The sequence below is a fragment of the Aspergillus brasiliensis genome (genome assembly GCF_001889945.1).
Source record: "Aspergillus brasiliensis CBS 101740 unplaced genomic scaffold ASPBRscaffold_3, whole genome shotgun sequence".
Taxonomy (NCBI): Eukaryota; Fungi; Ascomycota; class Eurotiomycetes; order Eurotiales; family Aspergillaceae; genus Aspergillus; species Aspergillus brasiliensis.
In genome coordinates, this window is record NW_027137444.1 from 1,377,824 (window position 1) to 1,400,210 (window position 22,387).

Genomic DNA, 22,387 nt, shown 5'->3' on the forward strand with positions numbered 1-22,387 from the left:
AGGCGACGTATGGTAGTGCATTCGCTATCCAGTGCAATGGGACACTGTCCAGGAATGGCTCGGGCTTGGGGCTGGGGACGTCATGAACGAACTGCCCGACGGCATCTCGTATCATTGGGCCACGTCTCACGGGCCCCATGGCCCTCCCGGACGGACATAGAAAGAGGGTCTTCTTCCGGAAGCATCACTGGGGCAAGGGGATAACCGGCGGAGCACCATCTGCAGCAGAAGCATGCAGTCGCAACTAGCAAGCAGGTGGCGGCGGGGGGTGGATGGGCAACTGTGGTCCAGATAGGATAGCAACACCACAGGGAATTGGGTGCTCCGTAGGATGGGTCGTTAGTGTGGTGGGGATGGTGCCACAGCTCCATCAGAAAGTGCTTTCGTAATTAATTTTTTTTTCTCCATCTGGTGTCAATTCTTTTGGTTTATTTGGCCTTTTGCAGACAAAAGTATTGCAAAGATAGTTCCAAAGTATCGTGGGTAGCCAATGCCCTGCAAGTACTTTGTACGGGGTCGCAAACTCAAGTGCGGGAGAAAAAAAGAAAGCAATGGATAGAGACCTGCGCCTTGAGAATGCAAGGTCAAATGATTGATCTTAGGCCCAATGATTGAACATTCTAATACAGCCAATTATGCCGGCATCCGGGACAATGACAGGCGAAAAAGCCATCGAAAGTGTAAAGGGTGCTGCCCATGGTTACTCCGACCTGTCGAGTGTACCTCATCAACATAGCAGGAGCACCAGTATCATAATCATTCATGCCCAACGGCTACTGCAGCAATAGTAGTAAATTAGACGCATGGTCCGTGAGTAGCGAGACTGGGTCCCTGGCCAGGGAGAGAAAAAAAGACCTAGGGGTGGTTGGGTGTCACTAGGGTGCGATGTTATGGCCATGGTAAGGATTACTGTTGTGACTGTGCACTGTTCGGTGGGTAAAGGCGATCAATCATCGACGACAGCATCACTCCCCATCACCAAAAATGACAGGGGGGTAGGAAAGCTGGTCGTGAGGGGGCGATGAAGATCTCCTGAAACTGGTCATTATTATTTCGTACTTCTGGTACAGATGAAGCATCATCGAAGCAGAAACGAAGCAAACCAGAAGGGTCAATAGGAAAAAAACAAACGCCTGGTGCAATAGCGAGGGAAGGGAAAAGAAGGGAAGAGAGGAGGGAAAGTGAAGCCGGATTTGCAACTCCACCGGACAATTCAGCAGCCGCAGATCACTGGATCGCCCAACCAGGAATAGTGGGATTTCTTTCGATCGGGTTTCAGTTTTGAATCATTTCGAGTGCCTTTCATTAAATTACGATTCAACAAGAGGTCAATTCCTCTCAGGCACCATGAAGAGGGAGGCAAAAATAGTTCATCGTGTCTCCAATCCAGATGATATTTTCCCGATCCACGATGGAGATCTGGCATCCAGAATACAGCATCGAAATTGCTTCCAAATACAACCGACAGATCAATTCCGAGATACAGGCAGGCCCAGATCATGGGCGGTGGACAAGAAAAGAAGCCGGACTCGTCGCATCCACCGATAAGTGAGGCGCATTGCTGTTCTGGCAACCGGTGACTGGCTACCGATGGTGCGCCCCCCCAAACCAGGCCCGTTGAAGGAGGCGTCATTAGTGATTGCACACTATCGGGATGCTAACTAACCCCATTCCTCCGAGACCCTCCATTTTCTCCTTGGCTACCTGCCCATCAGGCAAGCTGCCCAGCTTATTGCAGCTCGCATACATACACATAACTAGTTACATACAGTGTTGTGTTTTGACGGGCTCCCCGCTCGGGTCTATACAAACCCCAAATCCAATGCCTTCTTCTCCCCTCTGGCACAAACACCCTCCACGTCAACCACCACACAACCCCCCCTAATCTATCTATTGCCATCGCAACTGCCTTAACCCATCATCTCAGATACCTAGCCAGATACCCGAGATCTTTTCCTGTGCGTGTCATTGACTTACGTACTTACTAGATCTTTCCATTGCCAGCGAATTCTGTCAGGTTCAGGTCAAGATCGCCGATTATGGCGCAGATCCGACCTAAGGTACGTGTATACGTAGCAGAACGCGCCCAAAGGGATGGTCACACAATGGCAGATGCCAGGTCCGACACAAGAATGACATTCAAACAACAATTTGCCATCGTGGGCCTTTTCTTTTTTCCCTTTTTTTCTTTTTGGGTCCCCGGCAAATCCATTTGCTGACCACCATGTCGATAACTTTACGTTGGTGTCATCCCACGCTGGGACATGCAACGGGCCGGATATGGCTGCCTCCCCGCTGGATTTCACCACCATCCCTGGCCCATAGGCTTGATGTTTAACCCATCCATCTGGTGGTACCGCTTATGCATGTTTCCGCTTCGTCCCGGCGGAGCGAATTGCTGGTCCATTCGATCCGCAAATCCCCCACCCGTGGCTCCGTCAAGGGAATTGCCGTCTAACCCACATGCGTAGTTTGTGCTTGAGCACCTACCAGGTCAGCCTGTGCTGTCAAATCCCTGGCTGCCAATCACCGAGTACGATGTCGGAAGAGGATTACTCGAGGCGTGAGAGCTATCAGAATGAACTACACTCGCCTTGGTCTGCGGGATGTTTGGGTAACCACCGGTGGCAGTGGCATTGACAATGGGATCTATTATGAAACACTGCACAGGCTCAGAATTAACACTACCCCAAGTTCACCCAATCAATTTATGACTCGGCTATTCTATTGACTTCGACCTCCACGCTCTATTGTCATTGATTCAGGCGATGACTGTCGTTCGCCACAGCCTAGCAGGAGGCATCTGGCTTCACTTGGGCTTCATCAAGTCTAAAAATAAACAGTCATGCTTTTGGGTATCTTCAAGCCGTAAACGTCCTCTGGAGAACGTTAGGCCGTCCACACCTGTCATATCGACGCGGACTTGACTCAACATTACCAGGCTTAACCTTCCTTGAGAAAAGAAAACCGGCAAATCTCCCGAGGCAAAAGGCAAAGGAAATGCTATATGCAACCGTCTAGTATGATCATGACAAAACACGACAGTCACCAACAGGGTCTAGACCCAAGATGATATCAGCGTTTGGCACCCAACTCAGCGTGCCAGTGACCGAGACTGGTCATAAAGGACGTCATGTTCTCAGGGCATCCATAGATTTCCTCCATCGAGGCCCGTAGACTTTCATCACAAAGAGGACGGAGCTGCTTGCAAACGCAACCAGTCCAAGGATGGTGAAGAGCCATCCATTGCCAATGGCATCGATGATTGGGGCGGTGACGACTGAGCCTACGCAGGAGAAGATATTTCGCATGAAGTTATTCAGTGCGACACCTGCAGAGGATTTCTTGGGCATGAACTCTGTCAGCATGGTCGTTGCCATGCCGAAAATGAGCATGGATCCAACACCGAAAAAGAAATTGGCAATCATCTAGACCAAGATTGTCAGTAGGGTGCCCTGAAGCGCATGAAGCAGGGGAGATAAGCGTTATCAGGTGTGTGCAACACTCCCTGTCAGACGTCCAGAACATACCGGTGCTAGCCAGAATACGCCTCGGTCTGCGCACCATCCATACCAAATCAGTCCCGCAGGGTAAAGCATGGCGCCAAGCCAGGCATTTTCACGCATCCGGTCTTCAGGACGATAGATCAACTTCCCATGTTCATCGTATCGTTTGGCTTTCTTTGCCTCCCGTTGCATAATGCTATCCATCCAACGGCCTCCGAAGGTGCTAGCAACAACATATCCTAGCGAGTTGGGTATATAAAGTAGGCCAACAATAATAGTGCTGAAGTTATACGGGCTAGCACTGAATGTATGCTCAACGCTGACGTTTAGCACATAAAGAGATCCAAAAGTGATACTTGCGTAGTATACAGTTAGTAGGACAGGAGGATAGCGCAGGTAAAGAATGATCTTCAAAGGATCAAGAAACACCATCTTGAGGACCTTCAACCACCTAGTGGTGAATTGGACAACCTGTCGAGAGGATACTCGGCTCACTTGACGTCTAAGTGCTTCCTCGTGCTCATCCTTCGTCTCCTGTGTCTGAGCTTGCGTGTTTGCCAGTGTTTCTGGGAGGGCGAGAAAGATGAAAACGACAGTGAGCCCTCCATAAGCGGCCAAAAACCAGAGTGTGCTTCGCCATCCCCAGCGTTCAGCTAAAGCACCTCCCACAATCGGAGCTATCAGAGGCCCACATAGCGGACCGAGATAGAAGATGTTCATAGCACGCCCCCTTTCCTGGGGGTCCCAAAGATCCGCAATGGTTCCTGCACCGACGGCCTGGACCGATGCAGATGCACCGCCACTTAACATTCGCAGTACAATGAGCATAGCTATAGAACTGGAAATAGCACAGAGAGAGTTGAAAACGACGAAGAGGCTGAAAGAAACGAGGTATATCGTTCGTCGTCCCAGTCTTTCGCTAAAAGACGACCACCACAGTGGGAATATAGACATACTAAGCATGTACAGAGAGATCGACAAATTTGTAATAGTGGTTGAGGTTCCCAGTTCCTTTGATACTTGGGAGAGGGAGGCTAGCTTTCACATAAGAACACGGACATAACGAGCCACAACTGGACGACATGGGCAACTTACGAAAGAAGATTGAGCTACCCATTGGAGCTGCAGCTCCTGCCACTGCTACCACGAACGTAATGAACCATTTTGTCTTCCGCGGATAGACCTTGGGGTTCTCAACTTCAGCTAGCAACGTGAGCTGACCAAAAAGTCCCCTTCGTTTCAATCTCGGTACTACTACCGGGCCCTCTTGCTCTTCATCTGCAAAGGTAGTGCGGACATGTGATTCCTCGTCTTTGCCTTCTATCACGGGAGAGTCGTCGGACCCTTGAGATATGGAGTCAGGATCGCGTTTCTCGTCGGTCATCTCGTCATTAGATCGTATTGCTTCAGGGTGGGTATGGCCAGCTGGGGAAGTCTCCACCAAATCGGCATTAAGGATGCCGTTCGCTGCTGTCGCCATCTTCCTTTCCGTGCAGCTTTCCCATACGAGAAGCCAAACCACAAAGCAGCACCGGAGGGCTCGTCTCAGAAGGGACACACCAATAGGTCGGTACAGACTAGAGTATCATGCATGTAATATGAAAATAGCATGCGCTAAGTGGCCTTGCCGGCGGGGCAGTGACAAACTGTTATGACGAAGTATAAGAGATGAGTATCATCATAGACTGTCAATAAGTCGTAAGTATAGAAGTCAATAGTGGTGAGAGAGATAGAGAGAGTGGAAGACGAGCTGGGTTCGGTGTAGATAAGATAGTTGGAGAATAAAGTTGGAGTAAGAAAGAGAGGAGAAAGACTGGATTGCGTCTTTGCTCGTGAGTTTAGTGAGTATCAGCCGGGGTCGGTTCCTGCTAATCGGGCAGGAAACTGTATGTGCCTTCCCCACTTGCTTCTGGTTGCGCCTGCCATTGGATCTCAGTCCTTCAACTTTCTTGATCGATAGATGTTCGCTTACAAAGGAAGTAGATCCTGCAGTGCAGGCTAATTTTCCCGGTTTCCTTATCTCTTCACTACAAGTTTTTCCACAGTACAGATGTATCTCCAGTTCAGATGCAAAATCCCGAGACTACAAAGAATCTCATCTAGCTGAAACTGACCAGCAACATGTAGCACACCGCTACATATGCAGCACGCCAGTATGCAAGCCGCAGTCAAAATATCTGACATGGTGTAGTTTACTCCATAATCGCTTATCAGGTATTCCGTCAGTGTGCTAAGCCCATGAATCAAGCAGCATCTAACCCTCCCTCCATACTATAGGAGGCAAAGCCAAATTCAAGGCTGGCCAGTCAGAAATCAGCCAACTTGTGCCGCTTCATCCGATGGCGGTCATTTCCGCCCCTGATTTGGCACTAATTGGTGCTTTGCCGAGGTCAAGCCTCGCTAGAAATTAGAATAGCCGGACGTTGTTCATGTCCCGCTCGGTGGTGGGGACACAGCAAGAAGAACAGGAAGGGAGACTCTATAAACCTCCGAATGCACATGGTACACAATATCACGGGTGCTCAGCCTCTGAGGCTCAAGAGCATGACCCTAACTAAATGATAACTAAGATCGAATCTGTGACCGAGCAAAATTGTCCTAGGTAATGACTCTTGAGACTCCGCTGTTTGGCATTGATCGCCATGTCGGGAAGAGAAGCACCCGTGACAGCACTCGAGCACATTGCCTTTGGGATGTTCTCTCTTGCATTCAGCTAACTATCTCAACTGTTCTCCTCGGCTTCTTTTTGCTTTGACTATTGCTTCATGAACCGTCTTTTCTGATGACAAATTGAACTAGTCAAATGGTATTACTGCTTATGAGAATTGAGATAAAGCCCCAGCTGCAATGACTTCACTCGAGCAGCTCGATCAGTACAATAAACGTAGCTATCCATCATACTGATACTCCTGCAGTGTTCAACTCTATCTCTAAGCAGCAGCTATGGACCAAATCCTCAATCCATCCAGCCCAGTGGATACCCTTCAGTACGACCCGCCGGCTCACTCACTTGCCCCACGTCCGAGCCAAAGCCAGAGCCAAACCTCATAGACAGTTCCAGAATACCAACCCAACCAGGATGACAACATAGCTCACCTATCTACTTACCTTGTACATCCAAAGTATTGCCCAATACCTACACTACCTACATACCTACTAAGTAACCAGCTCCCCAAAACCATCATTACGACAATATGACCGACCAACCCACCCGAACAGCAGCCCAGCAATCCGTCCACAACACACTCGCCAAATACCCCGGCGAGAAATACGTCGACGGCTGGGCCGAGATCTGGAACACGACCACCACTCCTCCCTGGGACAAAGGCGCCCCTAATCCAGCACTAGAAGACACCCTGACGCAGCGACGCAGCACTATCGGGAATGCCATCGCCACGGACGCCGAGGGGAACAAGTATCGGAAGAAAGCGCTAGTTCCGGGATGTGGGAGAGGTGTGGATGTGCTTCTGTTGGCGAGTTTCGGGTATGATGCGTATGGATTGGAGTATAGTGCTGCGGCGGTTGAGGCGTGTAGGCGGGGGGAGATGGAGAGTACTACTAGTGATGCTGATAAGTATCCCGTTCGGGATGAGAAGGTTGGTAGGGGAAAGGTGGTTTTTGTGCAGGGGGATTTCTTCAAGAATGATTGGTTGGAGGAGTTGGGGTTGGGGTTGAATTGCTTCGATTTGATTTATGATTATACGGTGAGTCATGATGGACGTCGTTGGAAGAGGGAGAGAAGGTCTACGGTGTGTTTCTAGATGGACACGATTTACTGATTTCGAGTGCAGTTCTTTTGCGCGCTGAGCCCGTCCATGCGACCTGACTGGGCGCTTCGCCATACTCAACTATTAGCTCCTTCGCCACATGGGAACTTGATCTGCTTGGAGTACCCCAGGCACAAGGACCCGTCGCTTCCGGGCCCTCCGTTTGGTCTCTCCTCCGAGGCTTACATGGAGCATCTCAGCCACCCGGGAGAGCAGGTCTCTTATGATGCCCAGGGTCGATGCAGAAGCGACCCCCTCCGTGAGCCAAGCGAGCGAGGACTGGAACGGGTGGCTTATTGGCAGCCCGCCCGGACGCATGAGGTGGGCATGGATGCCAACGGGGAGGTTCAAGATCGAGTATCCATCTGGCGCCGGCGGTAAGGCCATATCCGCGGTAGATAGATGAAGTATCGCCGGGATGGGTGGGAGTCACTGCCTTTGATTGGTCAATAGCCTAATCTTTGATTGACGTTTTTGCTTTATACGCTTCTCTATGTATGCTTGGAGAGTGCGTTGTAATGCTCCCCGAGTCCGTATGTGTGTCTGTAGTAAGCCAACCAGATGACCCGCTTGCTTCCTTCTTCGTCGCTGGGTTCATCGACATCGCCTGGTTCGATCTTCTCTATCCTCCCATCGCCCTGGATGACATTGATCTCCACGCCATATGCCCTAGCGATCGCTTGTAATTCAAGTTGTCCGCCCCACTCGGCTGTCAGCTTGACTTTCCTGGTATATTGATCCAAAGGCTCCTCCATGAATGGCGCAAAGTCGTCTTGGTGGTCGCTGATGAAGTCCGCCGCGACAGCTCTAACCGCCCGATACCCGTCATGTTTGGGCGACGCCACGGTATCAATGCGGGACTGAGTCGGAGGCTGGAGGATCATCCTCTTCGGATCCGGTTTCAAACCAATGCCTTGCTCATCCAATTGGCATGCAATGGCAGAGAACAAACAGTGTCCATCCGGGTTGATGTCAATCTCCTTCAACTGTAAGCGCTTGAACACGCCCTCCATGACCTCTTTCTCATTTCCACGATGATCTGTTTGGTTTGCGGCCTCCTCTGCAGCAATTGCCGACTGCGCTGCTTGTTCCGCTGCACGACGCGCCAAACGGGCCTTTTGGCGATTGGGCTTCTTCGGACGGGGACCTGAGGGCTGCGGGGTAGCGGAAGGAGAGCTTTGAGGCGACGACGCCGTTGTCTCTGAGGGGGAATCTGTATTCTGCTGATCTGGGGAGCCACCTGCCTCATCAGCGTTTCGGTCGCCTTCGCTGGATTCGTTCAAACTGAGGTCTTCGATGCCATCGACAGGTTGCTCCGGTTCGCCGTTTAGTTGCGCGATCTCGGCTTGTTGCCGTTCGGAGAGCTCTCTCTGGAGCCTCTCGCAATCATCGTTAACTCCTTTGCGAGTCTTCTTCGTGGCGGACTTTTTCTTCTGCGTGATCCGAGCCTGGAGATCCTTTTGTTCCTTGCGGTGTTTAGCTTGTAGCTCTTCCATCCTGGGGACTGTGGGATGTCCTGTTCCAACTGAAACTCTATGACTCTAGAAAATATCGAGGTTTAAGATAGCGAATAAAACAAAGTTATGCTATGCAGGAAAGTAAACAAGGGTATCGTGACAAAGTAGGAAGTTCAATGCTGGACATGCACTTGGGTGGGATGAAGCTCAGCCCCGCAAAAGCCTTTCGTGACTTTTTCTGGATCACCCGATCGGTCTTCTGGTGTTGACACCTGAGGCATAAAATATCTGGTCCCAGTAGTACTCTTCGGCTACACTGAACGAGGGAGATAAGATATCCGGCAATAATCAAAGTTGTATCATGTGTCTCCACCAGCTTCAGGATCAGCGTACACTGTACTGATCGAAGTCTTGCTACCCATTGCCACTGACATGTCATGCAAGCAACTACAAATCACTCCGAAGCATTGCATCATTGTTCTTCCGTTCCGCCTAGCCTCGGTATGTTTTGTTACACAGTGAGTGATCCCCGGTTGTTCGGGTATCCCCATTATCCCCGGGCGGATCCCCAGGCGGTAAGATGTATCTATAAGGGGTGGATCGTCTCTGTCCAGACCTCACACGTGCGGCTGACTGACTTTCTTGCGATCGGTCATTCCATTTTTCATTGACTCCTTTTATCTTCTCTAGTTTTGACTACGATTTGTTATCCAACCATCACCATGGACGTTCAGCAGTTGTTCGACGTTAAGGTGCGTACCGCGGAGATGCAGAGTAGAGGACTCGGCCTGTAGAGCTGAGCTCAAGTTCTAATCATATGCTTAGGGCAAAGTCGTGCTGGTCACTGGCGGCGCCAAAGGGATTGGTCGGATGATCTCAGAAGGCTTCGTCAAGAATGGCGCCACTGTCTATATCTCGTCGCGAGATGCCAAGTCTTGCGATAAAGCTGTAAATGAGCTCAATGCACTTGGCACGGGCAAGGCGTATGCTATCCCTGCCAACTTCTATCAAGAGGAGGATATCAAGAGATTGGCTGAAGAGCTTGCTAAGCGCGAAAGCAGTAAGTCCAGCACTAGACTGCTGCTCCTTAGAGGAGGGTGAGCGCAAGGTGCTCAAGCTTAACACATTCCCTAGAGCTGCATGTCCTTGTCAACAACTCTGGATCCAACTGGGGTGCTCCGTACGATGAATACCCTTCGTCTGCTTGGACACGAGTTCTCACCCTCAACCTTCATCGGGTATTCGACCTCACCAAGCTTCTCACCCCTCTACTGGAAAATGCCGGCTCATCTGGCAACCCGGCTCGCATTATCAACATCGGCAGTGTCGATGGCATAAGGGTTCCGGCTCTGGAAACCTTTGCCTACAGTGCTAGTAAAGCTGGATTGCATCATTTGAGCCGTGTTTTGGCTCACCACCTTGGAAAACGGAATATCACGTATGTGTAACTCCCATATGGTCGCTTATACACGGCGCTTGGGCTGACCCGGCACTACCCGCAGATCAAACACCCTGGCCTGTGGCCCCTTCGAAAGCAAGATGATGGCTGCCACATTGGAAGCACATCGGGAGACAATCGAGGGAAGTATTCCTTTGGGTCGTATTGGCACCCCCGAGGATGTTGCAGGCGCGTGCTTGTTCTTGAGCAGCCGCGCCGGCTCGTATGTGAATGGAGCCACAATCACTCTGGATGGCGGTAGCGTAGTCTCAGCGAAGCTCTGAACTGTAAGCCATCAGCAAGATGTAATGCTTATTCGGGTTAATGGAAATATACGTGTGCAATGCAGTTTTGATCTAAGCCTACATACAGAAGGTCTAACCTAAGTAAATGATGGTTCCGTTTAAACTTTTGGATCCGAGGTTGACCTGGCAGTCCGTGCCCAAGTCATGCACATTATAATGTTCAAACTCAGTTCAAGCCACCCATCTTGTTTCCCCTACTGCGAAGAAGGCAATACGACTGGAGGCTGAAGACCGAGCTTGACATCATTCCAGGGTAGGCATATGACAAAGAAGGGTGTCATGCTGAGCGGATAACTCTCATCATTGGAAGGAACATGGCTGAAGGGGTTCACTTCCTCAACAAACCTTCCACTAGTATTGCAAATGGTTGGCGTTTGCCTACCTTGCCTTCGGACAATCTTAATATCCTCTACTGCAGTTCTTCACTTCAGTGGGTGCACCTCGAAAAAGCAACCTGCAGTTCTGTATCTTTCACGCCGAAGGTTGCTGCGGCGATCTTCACACGCCGTCAGCCACCGTTTCTAGTGCGAACTAGAACCGTTGGCTCAGATAATTCCCTCCTCTATTGCAAAGGTGCATCTATACAACATTCATCTAAGCTCTGCTGACCGATCGCGTGGGGTTGCGATTTTCTGGAAGGGTATTGGTCCGGACAAATCGCTCATCATACCAGCGCGGGGCTCTATTGGCACAGAATAAAGATCTCACAACGGGCTCTCCCAAGATCCTAGTCCCGGTAAAGAGTCAGAGATTGCTGCTGGATCTGGGTAAACTAATCTTCTCTAGGTTCGTCGCTTCAATCATTGCGGCTCGAGATTCGTGATTGGCCTGTTCCCCAACGCGCCGGAATCATTCTGTCTCCGATCTATGAATATACCTGCTGCAGCGCAGTATGTGGAAGCTGCAGGCTAATTTTATCACTCTACATTGTGCGTTGCCTATCATTACGATTCTGGTGGCACAAACAGCTCATGTACTGGAACAGATGCATATATCCTTTTTCTGGGTCTTTTGGGATTGGTTGTCCTCTACCCTTATGGCAATCTCCGTGCCATCGATTCTTACTTCTTCGGTGTAAGCTCTTCGACCGAGTCAGGGCTGAACACGTTAGTCGATCAATCATTTACTCGTACTATCTACTTCCGGCTCATAGGAGGAAAGACTGACGTGGATATTATTCTCCCAGTGTCGATGTGAAGGACTTAAAGCTTTATCAGCAGCTCTTCATCTACTTTGTCCCCATCGTTTCGAACTTCGGGTTTATAAATATTCTGGTGGTGGTTGTCCGTTTGCTATGGTTTGAGAAACGGCTCAAAGAGATCGGTAGGTATCTTCACGTGCTAGGATGCGAGATGCTCGAACTTTCGCTGATACCATCTACTTCAACAGCACCCGGTGTTCTTGATCCAAAAAGCAATCCATCGAACTATAATACTGCTCGCTATGACCCTGAAGCGCATCCTAGGGCGCTTAATGAGCCTACTACATCAGAAAGCGGACCAACTGACTCAACAGAGAAGGGGGTCGATGATGGCCAGCGCATCGTCGGCTCGAAACTCGGGCGTGTGGTATCAGAAGGGTTAGAACGTGACCCAGCACTTTCATTCCCATGGAGCCTACTATTAATCATGACCAAGGCCCAGAAACCCTGGTAACCTGCGACCTGGAAACGACACCTGGGATACACACACTGTTGGTATATCGCGGAGTATCTCCTTTGCGGATACTAACAAGGCGCTATACATCCCTTCACCGCAAGAGCGCGACAGAGGTACATTAATTTCATAGCCCATAACGGCCGGGCAAACGCTTATAGGCAATAGGGGTGCCGATAGCAGAAGTCCAACGGGGGCCGGCTGAGGATGGTGAGTCTGACAACAAGTTCTGTCGCAACTGAATCGATCTGACACCACTCAGTCATCGAGGAGGACGATGAGGACGCTGAAACAAGGCGGAGAAACTCTGAAAATACGGATGAGCTCTCTGAGAATGGTAGAAACGCCACCGGGGGCTTACCATTCGAGCGGGTAGCATCTTCTCTGTTCGTGATCGGAAAACAACCTAGTAGAGGTCGAGAGCCATCTCTTCGGCCAGCCATATCTCTCTCCAAAGACGCCAACCTCCCGGAGCTTTCCGTACAGGCGACACTTGGAAGAAACTCGCAATTCCACAATCTGACTGCTGCAGATCGAGAGCGATTGGGCGGTATTGAGTACCGGAGCTTAAGGCTACTCCTCAAGATTGTGATCGGTGCGTATAAACAGCTTCACCGTCCCCTTGTCTGTGACCAGAAAGCTCATCTGTCATTGAAGGTTATTTTGTTGGGCTTCATGTGTTTGGTGTGGTGTGCCTTGTCCCTTGGATTTTGCATGCGAATCGTAAATATAGGGACTACCTCGACGAATGCGGTCAAAATGAAGTCTGGTGGTAAGTCCTGGCAAAGATAGGCCTTACAGTTTAGAGTACATTCTGATATCTATAGGGCGATCTATTCGGCTCAGACGATGACCAGCAATCTGGGACTCACTCTTACTCCGAATTCCATGATATCATTTAATGATGCCGTGTTCCCTATGCTAATTATGAGTTTTCTCGCTTATGCTGGGAACACTCTATATCCTTGCTGCCTCCGTCTCGTCATCTGGACTATGTCCAAATGTATCCCTGAAAGATCTTCTCTTAAGGAGCCTCTCGAGTTCCTGCTGAAGTACCCTCGTCGATGCTACTTGTTCCTCTTCCGCAGCAAACCAACGTGGATTCTTTTCGGGATTATTTTTGTGTTGAATTTTGTCGATGTCCTCTTGATCCTGATTCTTGATCTCAACAATCCTGCGGTTAATGAACTGGCCCCCGGACCTCGTGTGGCGGCAGCTATTTTTCAGTCAGCATCTTCACGGCACACAGGGACAGCATCGTTCAATCTTGCCGATGTGAACCCGGCAGTTCAATTCAGCCTGCTTGTCATGATGTACATTTCGGTGTTCCCTATCGCCATCAGTGTACGAGCCTCCAACATTTATGAAGAAAGATCAATCGGAGTCTTCTCGTCGGAAACTGATATGGACGAGAGTGACGGCAAGAGATACGTTCTAATGCACATGCGAAACCAACTCAGCTTCGACTTGTGGTACATATTCCTTGGAATCATGTGCATCTGCATCGCAGAGTCGGGGGAAATAATGGACCCCACGAAGCCGGTTTGTGGCCCTCCTTTGCCGTGGGGAGCATCGCTCTGACCTGGACAACAGGCATTCTCCGTGTTCGCGATATTTTTCGAAGTCGTCTCAGCCTAGTGAGTATAGCCACGCCATGGTTACTGCGAGTAGATGTACCTGACGCATGCATAGCGGAAACGTCGGCCTGAGTCTAGGATACCCGACCGCCTCCACCTCATTCAGCGCTCAGTTCGGTATCTTCAGCAAGATAGTCATCTGTGCCATGATGATTCGTGGACGACACCGTGGACTGCCATATCAGCTCGACCGCGCGATCCTCATCCCCAACAACCGACTCGTGGAGGATGACAAAGTTGAAACTCGACCAAGTATTTCCCTGCCACGCAGCCGCAGTATGGATCCGACGGACAGCAGATACATGAAGATGAAGAAATCCCATACCAGATAGCAGGGGAAACTTTGTCTTTGGGTTTGGGCGACTCTCTTCAGGCTTTCTTGCTTTGCTGGGGGGAATTGAAAGGTTAATGAGTCTTGGAGTGTACAGGTTGTCCCACATCGAAGAAGATCTAGAATGTACATAGACTACCGAAAGATCATCCCACTATCATTATTGCTGCGGACTCCCTTACTAGAGATATATCTATCGAGTGCCACGTCAAAAGCTCGACCAACAGATGCCGCGGAGACCCACAGACCTCCTTCATTTTTGCTTTATTGGTTGGGTCCTCGTGACCACTCGTTATCTGGTAGGATTTGCTTTTTCCGGATTACTCCTTTTTCTTCAGTTTTCATTCCATTTCTTTTTTTTTACTGAATTGTGCAACAACTTATCTCCCAGGTCCATTCAGTGCAGCAGAATCAGGTCGGAGGCAGCCGGGGAATACCGAAGGGGGGAATTAGTGAGTGGAGCGGCGACATCATCGGGCCCGTGGCGTCATAGTCTCCAAGGGAACTTCATTCTCTACAATCGATGGGATGCCCGTTGGGTGCTGCCGCTCAATCCGGGCAAGAATAACAATTATAACCATAATAGAATAATAATAAAAATCCCCCCTGTTAGCGAGGAGTACAAATTGTACAGCCTGAGACCTCAAGTAACTGCTTGTCCTTTTTCTTTTTTCTCTCTTGCTTCTCATCTCAACCAGTACATCTTAAGAGTTACACACCGCCGGATTGCACACAAACAAAAACCTTCAAAGGAACCAAACCGAAAGGCGGGTGTTGTGACGTACCCCCCCAAATTGCACGGGAGCTGAACCGCCCGCTGGTGGCCAATCCATCATACAACAAAAATCTCTCCTTTGTCGTGTGCTGCATTGTCCCAATCTTCTTACCTAGAACCCTACTGTTTGTCCTACCATCCCCTCAGCTTCAGCGAAATTGTCTTCGGTACGAAGAACATAACTACTTTTTCCTTGGGTACCGTCTCGAGTCCAAGAAGAGTACTACAGCGCCACGAACCGGCCTAGCGTCTTCAATAATTGGCGTCGCAGTGCCACCCCTTAACCCAACAATCATAATTCATCCACCACCCCTGCTCGGATCCCCCGTTTTCGCTCTAGCCTTTCGTTTGCCGGGCCTGTCATCGAACGTCTCTTCTATCTACCATCCCACAATCTCCCGACGATGAGCTCGCCAAGTGCACAGCATCGACGCAACACGTCTCTCGATCCTTTCTCCGATCCCGATGTCTACTATGGCGATGAGGATAACATTGCTCGCATGAGAGACCGTAAGCGGGCATTCTCTTCGGTACGTCCGGCTTTCCCTCGCTTCCCTAAGATAAGCTGAGAATCAGCCATGCTGACCCAACGCCTGTTAACAGACTCTCAAATCTTTCAATCGGGATGATATTCAGGAATTTCTCGGAAGCGGGTTCCCCGCCAGAAGAGCGAGTCATGGTACGTATAAGAAAGTGGAAGGATCAATTCCCGGACTTATCTTGAGAGTTGTGGGCTGACCGTGGGGTATACAGATGAGACGCCGGCTGTTCCCCGCAAGTTCCTCATTGACGTTGACACAACGCTCCACGATCTGTTGGAGCGGGAAGACACAGATCGGAACATGCAGATAACGATAGAAGATGTGGGCCCCAAGGTATGTGTGGTCGGATGTCTGGAAATTAAGGCCTCTTCGACTCACTAATGCACCGTCTTGCAGGTATTCTCCGTGGGAACCGCTGCATCTTCGGGATATAATCGATTTGACTTGCGAGGAACATACATGCTTTCCAACCTCCTCCAGGAGCTCACAATTGCTCAGGACTACGGTCGGAAGCATATCGTTCTTGATGAAGCCCGTCTCAGTGAGAACCCGGTCGCCCGGCTTTCTCGGCTCATCAAGAATTCGTTTTGGAACGCCCTGACGCGGCGTATCGATGGACATAACATTGCTGAAGCTGGTCGCGACCCCAAGGACTGGACAGACGACCCACGACCTCGTGTCTATGTCCCTCCGGGCGCCCCGGAGCAGTTTGAGTACTACAAGGGGATTGCGGAAACGTATCCCGAGCTGCGCCTGGATGTGCAGCTGTTGGACGCCAATATCACTCCGGAGTATACCAGGAAGCTGAATGACAAGCCTGGTCTTTTAGCTTTGGCCATGGAAAAGAAACATGACGAAGCCACGGGGAAGACCGAGTATAGCGGAGTTCCTTTCGTGGTCCCGGGAGGAAGATTCAACGAGCTATATAACTGGGATAGCTATATGATGTCTTTGGGGCTGCTGGTCAGCAATAGAGTCGACCTGGCTAAAGGCATGGTGATCAACTTCTGTTTCTGCATCAAGCACTACGGGAAGATCTTGAACGCGAACCGTTCGTACTACCTCATGCGTTCCCAGCCTCCTTTCTTGACCGACATGGCTTTGCGTGTCTATGAGCGGATCAAGAACGAGCCTGACGCTATGGAATTCCTTCGCAATGCGACGCTTGCCGCAATCAAGGAGTACTACAGCGTTTGGACGGCCGAGCCGCGATATGACCCGGTTTCTGGTCTCTCCAGATATCGCCCCGAAGGTGAAGGAGTGCCTCCGGAGACGGAGCCAACTCATTTCCTTCATATTTTGACTCCTTATGCCGAGAAGCACGGCATGACCTTTGAACAATTCGTTGAAGCCTACAACGAAAAGAAGATCCTGGAGCCAGAGCTCGACGAGTACTTCCTGCACGACAGGGCCGTGCGAGAGTCGGGACATGACACAAGCTACCGTTTGGAGAGGGTCTGTGCCAACCTGGCCACCGTCGATCTGAACTCACTATTGTACAAGTACGAGGTGGATATTGCACGTGTCATCCGTACCTACTTCAAGGACAAACTCGAGATCCCACAGGAGTTCCGTACAGCGTCGACTCAGGATATTCAATTCGAGTCATCTTCGGTCTGGGATCGTCGGGCGCGGAGAAGAAAGATGCGCATGGACACTTACCTCTGGGACGAAGAGAAGGGCATGTATTTCGACTACGATACTGTCAAGCAGGAGCGCACCTCCTATGAGAGTGCCACCACCTACTGGGCGATGTGGGCTGGCCTCGCGACCCCCCATCAAGCATCGCAGTTGGTGCAGGCCCTCAAGCGGTTCGAGGCCTACGGAGGCCTGGTCTCGGGAACCGAAGAATCTCGGGGTGCTGTTGGCTTGGATCGGCCCAACCGGCAATGGGATTACCCGTACGGATGGGCACCCCAGCAGATGCTGGCATGGACGGGCTTGATGCGTTATGGCTACCAAGAGGAAGCCGAGCGCCTGGCCTACAAGTGGCTGTACATGATCACCAAGGCCTTTGTTGATTTCAACGGTGTAGTCGTCGAAAAGTACGACGTCACCCGGCCTATTGACCCACACCGGGTGGATGCCGAGTACGGCAATCAAGGTGTGGATTTCAAGGGAGCTCCCCGCGAAGGGTAAGCGTTGTTCCCTCCCGATGAATAATCATGATGTTGAATGTAGTTAATACTAACCCGGTTAACTTTCTAGGTTCGGATGGGTCAATGCCAGCTACGTGTACGGACTGGAGATTCTCAATGCCCACCAGCGACGCGCCCTGGGAGCCATCACGCCGTATGAGACGTACAACAAGGCGGTGGCTGTCCAGGATTACTAAGAAAGAAATACGAGAGGACAAAGAAAGGAGAGAGAGCATGATTGCATTTAGCGCGGCTATTTGTTTTCGCCCGTCGTGGCACTATTCGACTTTCTGCACAAAAAGGAAAAAGGGTTATGCGGGCACAGTTTCTATAGCTTTAGAATCGGTTGGACGAGGGGACATCTTGGCTTTTGGTTATAGAGGTTGCATTGCCTGCTGTGATTGATTGATTGACTGATTGTTGATTCTGCGCAGACACAGAGAAAGAGAGAGAGACGGGAACTTGTTATGATTCCGAGGTGGACATCTTCAGAGTAGAAGTGACGAATCTTCTTTGTGGCGTTTTGTCTCTTTTGATTGGGTGATTGTTGTTTCTGATGTTCTTCTCTGTTCGGGTCTACGTTTATAGCGATAAGGCCCCACGATCAAATGATTAAGTAGTAACGAGAAATAGTTAGTAGTTAATGAATACTTCCGGATCTGGATGAATGAGGGTTTATCCTTTTACCCCGTAAGCAGCAATTGGAGATGATCCCAGAGGAGAGAGAGTCTTGAGTCTGACTCAGAAGTCATGACCTCAAAAAGGCCCCGCGGAATACAACTGTCAGATGAATCAATGGATGGATGATCTCTCACAGACCAATTCACATGTGAATCACAATCACATTTTTACTCCCCTACATCCTACATTTTACATTCTACCTATTTCTTTTTCCCCGGACAAACATCCCAACCCAATTTACCGATTTCACCAAGCTAAGGAGTAATAATAAGTAGAGACACGTCCACGCAGCCCCGAAACCCCCAAATCAGCCCAGCACAGCTGAAAGGGCCATGGCATGCATCAGCCCCCAGAATCTCCGAAATACCACGTCCACACACACACCCACCCCAGTAACTCAGTCATAAGTACTACGGAGTACATTTGTATAGATCTACATAATTGACAAGAACTACTCATCTCCGAACCCAACAACACCCACGCACACACCACCCCCCCTCCATCTCCCAAGTAGATCTGTTCGGTCAACGTCCGAAAAATAAAACATCCACAAATAAACAAAATCCTAAACAAATGACATATACGGTAGATACTACGAAAATAATCAATATTGCCGGAATACCATCTCCTTGATTTCCCGACCTTGCGTGGCCTACGAAGAAGACTATACGGAAGCCACAGCTTCGAAGATGATCTGAATCGGCTATGAAGGGGCCAGCTGATTGGATAGAACGGGATGCCGAGGCTGTATGACTCCCGTGTTTGTATTCGCTGTATTGATGCCTGAGGGGGATGGTTACGGGGGGTTGGTGTGGGGTATTTTGGTGTGGTGGCCTATAAGATTGTCTGGGGGAAGGGGGTTGGATCGGGGATGGGGTGGTATGGTATTGTAAATGGGTAGAGTCGGAGGTGACTCGGAGTTGGAGTTGGAGCTAGGCAGGCACATGCTAAGATGCCTGGTAAGTAAGTATTAACGTCATTGTTATAGTTATTCAGTGTGTTTCATGGGGTAGGTAGGTAGTAGCTAGATACTTGTGGATTCTTAATAAGTTGGTATAGAGTTAAGATAGTAGTAGTGAGAGATGTGATGAGAGTAACTTCATTTTTATTTTCTGTAAATCAATCTTACTGTAGCAGTAATTAGGAGGTAGAATAATTGAACATCGAATGAGTCTTCCAAAGTGGCGAGCGACCTGTTTTCGGCTTGGTCCCTTTAGACCGAGGATCTTCGTCAGGTCTCGATCCTCTCTTCCGAACCAGCAACCACTGTCCACGCCTCAGCCTAACTAACTGGCTTGTGAAACCCTGGGAGCCATAACTGGTTCAACCTAATTGTTTCGAGTGTAAAACCACCCCCGGTTTTTTGACCAAAGAAAAGTAGTAGATTCTCCGGGGCAGCTGGCTGGCTGGCTCTCCCCCCTTTGGTCCTTGCCCTTTCTTCCTTCTTGTCCCGCTGAACCGAACGTTTACCGACCAACCTTGTGCTGCGCTGAGCCAAGTCCCAATGAACTTGTGACGCATCGAAGATAATGGCGCATGCTTTAAGTAGCTGGGTGTTTTCCTCTTTGGCTTGTGATTCTTTTTTTTTTTTGGAAGATTGACTCTATTTGATTATCCTTTTCCTTCCTCTTCTCCTCTCCTCTCCTCTTTCTGCCTTTTCTCTTTCCGTTGTATAGGAACATCGTTGGATACATTGTATTATATTATATCCATTTGCAAAATTTAGAAGCTTTGCTTATACTCCCTCGTCTACACTATATACATCATGGCTTCCTTTGAAGACGAAGACCGGAAGTATCTGGAGGATGTCCAGGCCGTGCAGAAGTGGTGGCAGGACTCCAGATGGAGACACACCAAGCGGCCCTTTACTGCTGAGCAGATCGTGGCTAAGCGCGGCACCCTGAAGATCGATTACCCTTCCAATGCGATGAGCAAGAAGCTGTGGAAGATCTTGGAGAGCAATTTCGAGGTTCGTATCCTCCACCCATTCGGCAGCTAGGCAATCATGAACTTACCTCCCTCTCTCTCTCTTTCCATAGAACAAAGTAGCCAGCTTCACCTATGGCTGTCTTGAGCCCACAATGCTTACCCAGATGGCCAAATACCTCGATACCGTCTACGTCTCTGGCTGGCAGAGCTCCTCCACCGCCTCGTCCACCGACGAACCCTCTCCCGATCTTGCTGACTACCCCATGGTAGGTCTCAAAAGGATGTTATTGGCTGAGGGATCACTGCTAAGACTCGAGTTAGAATACTGTCCCCAACAAGGTCAATCAGCTGTTCCTGGCTCAGCTGTTCCATGACCGGAAACAGCGCGAGGAACGCATTACCACTCCCAAGGAGCAGCGTGGCAAGGTGGCAAATGTTGACTACCTGCGCCCCATCATTGCGGATGCGGATACCGGACATGGTGGCTTGACGGCCGTGATGAAGCTGACCAAGCTGTTTGTTGAGCGTGGTGCTGCTGGTATTCACATTGAAGACCAGGCCCCGGGTACTAAGAAGTGTGGTCACATGGCCGGCAAGGTGCTGGTGCCCATCAGCGAACACATCAACCGTCTGGTGGCTATCCGTGCGCAGGCGGATATCATGGGTATGTAGTATCCTGCTATGCTCGATACGAATAGTATCAACTGACTTGATTCAGGCACCGACCTGCTTGCCATTGCTCGAACCGACTCCGAAGCCGCCACCCTCATTACCTCCACGATTGATTACCGTGACCATGCCTTCGTCGTGGGCTCGACGAACCCCAACCTCCAGCCCCTCAACGACCTCATGGTGGCTGCGGAGCAGGCTGGCAAGAACGGAAACGAGCTGCAGGCCATTGAAGATCAGTGGGTTGCTCAGGCCGGCCTGAAGCTGTTCAGCGATGCTGTCATCGACACCATCAACAAGGGTTCTGGCAACAAGCAGGCCCTCATCGATGAGTACCTGAAGAAGGCCAAGGGGAAGAGCAACCGCGAAGCCCGGGCTATCGCCAAGGAGATCACCGGAGTCGACATCTACTGGGACTGGGACGCCCCTCGCACCCGGGAGGGCTTCTACCGGTACCAGGGCGGTACCCAGTGTGCGGTGAACCGCGCCATTGCCTATGGACCTTTCGCGGACCTCATCTGGATGGAGAGCAAGCTGCCCGACTATGCTCAGGCGAAGGAGTTTGCCGACGGCGTTCACGCTGTGTGGCCAGAGCAGAAGTAAGTGCTGTCTGAATTTGCATTGGTGTGGACTTTTGACACTAACCCGCCATTTCTAGGCTGGCATACAACCTGTCGCCCTCGTTCAACTGGAAGAAGGCGATGCCGCGCGATGAGCAGGAGACCTACATCAAGCGCCTGGGAGCCCTGGGATACTGCTGGCAGTTCATCACCCTGGCGGGTCTGCACACGACGGCGCTGATCACGGATCAGTTTGCCAAGGCGTACGCGAAGCAGGGCATGCGGGCGTACGGCGAGTTGGTGCAAGAACCGGAGATGGAGCAGGGCGTGGATGTGGTGACTCACCAGAAATGGAGTGGTGCCAACTACGTGGATAATATGTTGAAGATGGTGACGGGTGGCATCAGCAGTACCGCAGCCATGGGCAAGGGCGTCACGGAGGATCAGTTCAAGCACTGATGAATTATGAAGAGGGGGAATTTGGGGGGTGACTGCAGATCTGCATATTTGCTTTTTTTTTCCTTTTGTCATCTCCATTGTTCCGTTCCAATTCCCGGCCGAGCTAGCTTTGATGATTCTATCGTATATACCACAATGTTTCCACATCACCTCACCAGGAAATCACTCAATTATAGCCGTTGACATTAAGTTGTTGAGTAAGGGGTAAATAAGCTCCTAAACTATCCGCAAACAGCACAACTTGCGAGGCAAGTGGGTCACGGGCATGACTCGAAACCGGAGCTGTCATTTGCTAGTCCAGTCAGTCCAGTCAGCAGCAGTCCGAACAGACACTGTGGCCAACAACGGTTCTTCCTTCGTAAAAAAGAGGATCCAAAGATGAGAACCCCAAGGATGGATTAGTTATGGTCATTTGTCCTCGGTTGTGCCGCGGAACAGATGAGGGGGAACAGGGAGGAGGCATGTGCCAGGAATGGATAATGAGCGGCTCGGTGCATTTGCTGATCATCCACTCGGCCTCGGTCGGCGGAATGCTGCT

General features: G+C 50.4%; 7 protein-coding genes across 7 annotated transcripts; 5 read left to right on the forward strand and 2 right to left on the reverse strand.

Annotated features, from left to right (window-relative positions):
• Window positions 1-3,029: 3,029 nt before the first annotated feature.
• ASPBRDRAFT_454849 (MFS transporter) lies at window positions 3,030-5,227 on the reverse strand. Its single transcript, XM_067625419.1, has 3 exons — window positions 4,602-5,227; window positions 3,531-4,540; window positions 3,030-3,428 (listed from the first exon to the last, which is right to left on the reverse strand). Exons 1-3 carry the CDS (start codon window positions 4,984-4,986, stop codon window positions 3,132-3,134), a joined length of 1,692 nt encoding a protein of 563 aa, XP_067481846.1. The 5' UTR covers window positions 4,987-5,227; the 3' UTR covers window positions 3,030-3,131.
• Window positions 5,228-6,700: 1,473 nt separating this feature from the next.
• On the forward strand, window positions 6,701-7,654 carry ASPBRDRAFT_193313 (putative thiol methyltransferase; the record flags this gene model as incomplete). Its single annotated transcript, XM_067620605.1, has 2 exons — window positions 6,701-7,210; window positions 7,298-7,654. 2 exons carry the CDS (start codon window positions 6,701-6,703, stop codon window positions 7,652-7,654), a joined length of 867 nt encoding a protein of 288 aa, XP_067481847.1.
• Window positions 7,517-9,111, reverse strand: ASPBRDRAFT_455130 (deubiquitinase OTU2). Its single transcript, XM_067625427.1, has one exon. It carries the CDS (start codon window positions 8,767-8,769, stop codon window positions 7,765-7,767), a length of 1,005 nt encoding a protein of 334 aa, XP_067481848.1. The 5' UTR covers window positions 8,770-9,111; the 3' UTR covers window positions 7,517-7,764.
• Window positions 9,112-9,287: 176 nt separating this feature from the next.
• Window positions 9,288-10,571, forward strand: ASPBRDRAFT_39763 (short chain dehydrogenase/reductase family). Its single transcript, XM_067624211.1, has 4 exons — window positions 9,288-9,482; window positions 9,556-9,790; window positions 9,865-10,168; window positions 10,233-10,571. Exons 1-4 carry the CDS (start codon window positions 9,453-9,455, stop codon window positions 10,450-10,452), a joined length of 789 nt encoding a protein of 262 aa, XP_067481849.1. The 5' UTR covers window positions 9,288-9,452; the 3' UTR covers window positions 10,453-10,571.
• Window positions 10,572-11,222: 651 nt separating this feature from the next.
• Window positions 11,223-14,336, forward strand: ASPBRDRAFT_39768 (putative potassium uptake transporter). Its single transcript, XM_067624212.1, has 11 exons — window positions 11,223-11,402; window positions 11,459-11,579; window positions 11,660-11,796; window positions 11,863-12,052; window positions 12,111-12,244; window positions 12,297-12,338; window positions 12,391-12,723; window positions 12,786-12,900; window positions 12,956-13,670; window positions 13,722-13,765; window positions 13,821-14,336. Exons 1-11 carry the CDS (start codon window positions 11,366-11,368, stop codon window positions 14,095-14,097), a joined length of 2,145 nt encoding a protein of 714 aa, XP_067481850.1. The 5' UTR covers window positions 11,223-11,365; the 3' UTR covers window positions 14,098-14,336.
• A 939-nt stretch (window positions 14,337-15,275) lies between these two features.
• On the forward strand, window positions 15,276-17,748 carry ASPBRDRAFT_120012 (alpha,alpha-trehalase; the record flags this gene model as incomplete). The annotated part of the gene is made up of 5 exons (XM_067617313.1): window positions 15,276-15,401; window positions 15,475-15,550; window positions 15,625-15,746; window positions 15,810-17,548; window positions 17,622-17,748. 5 exons carry the CDS (start codon window positions 15,276-15,278, stop codon window positions 17,746-17,748), a joined length of 2,190 nt encoding a protein of 729 aa, XP_067481851.1.
• Window positions 17,749-19,536: 1,788 nt separating this feature from the next.
• On the forward strand, window positions 19,537-22,322 carry ASPBRDRAFT_39774 (isocitrate lyase 1). Its single transcript, XM_067624213.1, has 5 exons — window positions 19,537-20,201; window positions 20,272-20,427; window positions 20,483-20,825; window positions 20,880-21,429; window positions 21,489-22,322. Exons 1-5 carry the CDS (start codon window positions 19,998-20,000, stop codon window positions 21,847-21,849), a joined length of 1,614 nt encoding a protein of 537 aa, XP_067481852.1. The 5' UTR covers window positions 19,537-19,997; the 3' UTR covers window positions 21,850-22,322.
• The last annotated feature ends 65 nt before the right edge of the window (window positions 22,323-22,387 follow it).

Coding starts and splice junctions, on each gene's coding strand:
- ASPBRDRAFT_455130 (XM_067625427.1), bottom strand. CDS start 8,769: ATGGAAGAGCTACAAGCTAAACACCGCAAGGAACAAAAGGATCTCCAG.
- ASPBRDRAFT_39768 (XM_067624212.1), top strand. CDS start 11,366: ATGTGGAAGCTGCAGGCTAATTTTATCACTCTACATT. Junction 12,053..12,110: donor GGGCGTGTGGTATCAGAAGG/GTTAGAACGTGA, acceptor ATCATGACCAAG/GCCCAGAAACCCTGGTAACC. Junction 13,671..13,721: donor TAATGGACCCCACGAAGCCG/GTTTGTGGCCCT, acceptor CCTGGACAACAG/GCATTCTCCGTGTTCGCGAT.
- ASPBRDRAFT_39763 (XM_067624211.1), top strand. CDS start 9,453: ATGGACGTTCAGCAGTTGTTCGACGTTAAG. Junction 9,483..9,555: donor AGCAGTTGTTCGACGTTAAG/GTGCGTACCGCG, acceptor TCATATGCTTAG/GGCAAAGTCGTGCTGGTCAC. Junction 9,791..9,864: donor GCTTGCTAAGCGCGAAAGCA/GTAAGTCCAGCA, acceptor CACATTCCCTAG/AGCTGCATGTCCTTGTCAAC.
- ASPBRDRAFT_454849 (XM_067625419.1), bottom strand. CDS start 4,986: ATGGCGACAGCAGCGAACGGCATCCTTAATGCCGATTTGGTGGAGACT. Junction 4,541..4,601: donor GGGTAGCTCAATCTTCTTTC/GTAAGTTGCCCA, acceptor TGTGAAAGCTAG/CCTCCCTCTCCCAAGTATCA. Junction 3,429..3,530: donor GCGTATTCTGGCTAGCACCG/GTATGTTCTGGA, acceptor ATCTTGGTCTAG/ATGATTGCCAATTTCTTTTT.
- ASPBRDRAFT_39774 (XM_067624213.1), top strand. CDS start 19,998: ATGGCTTCCTTTGAAGACGAAGACCGGAAGTATCTGGAGGATGTCCAG. Junction 20,202..20,271: donor TCTTGGAGAGCAATTTCGAG/GTTCGTATCCTC, acceptor CTCTTTCCATAG/AACAAAGTAGCCAGCTTCAC. Junction 21,430..21,488: donor GCTGTGTGGCCAGAGCAGAA/GTAAGTGCTGTC, acceptor CGCCATTTCTAG/GCTGGCATACAACCTGTCGC.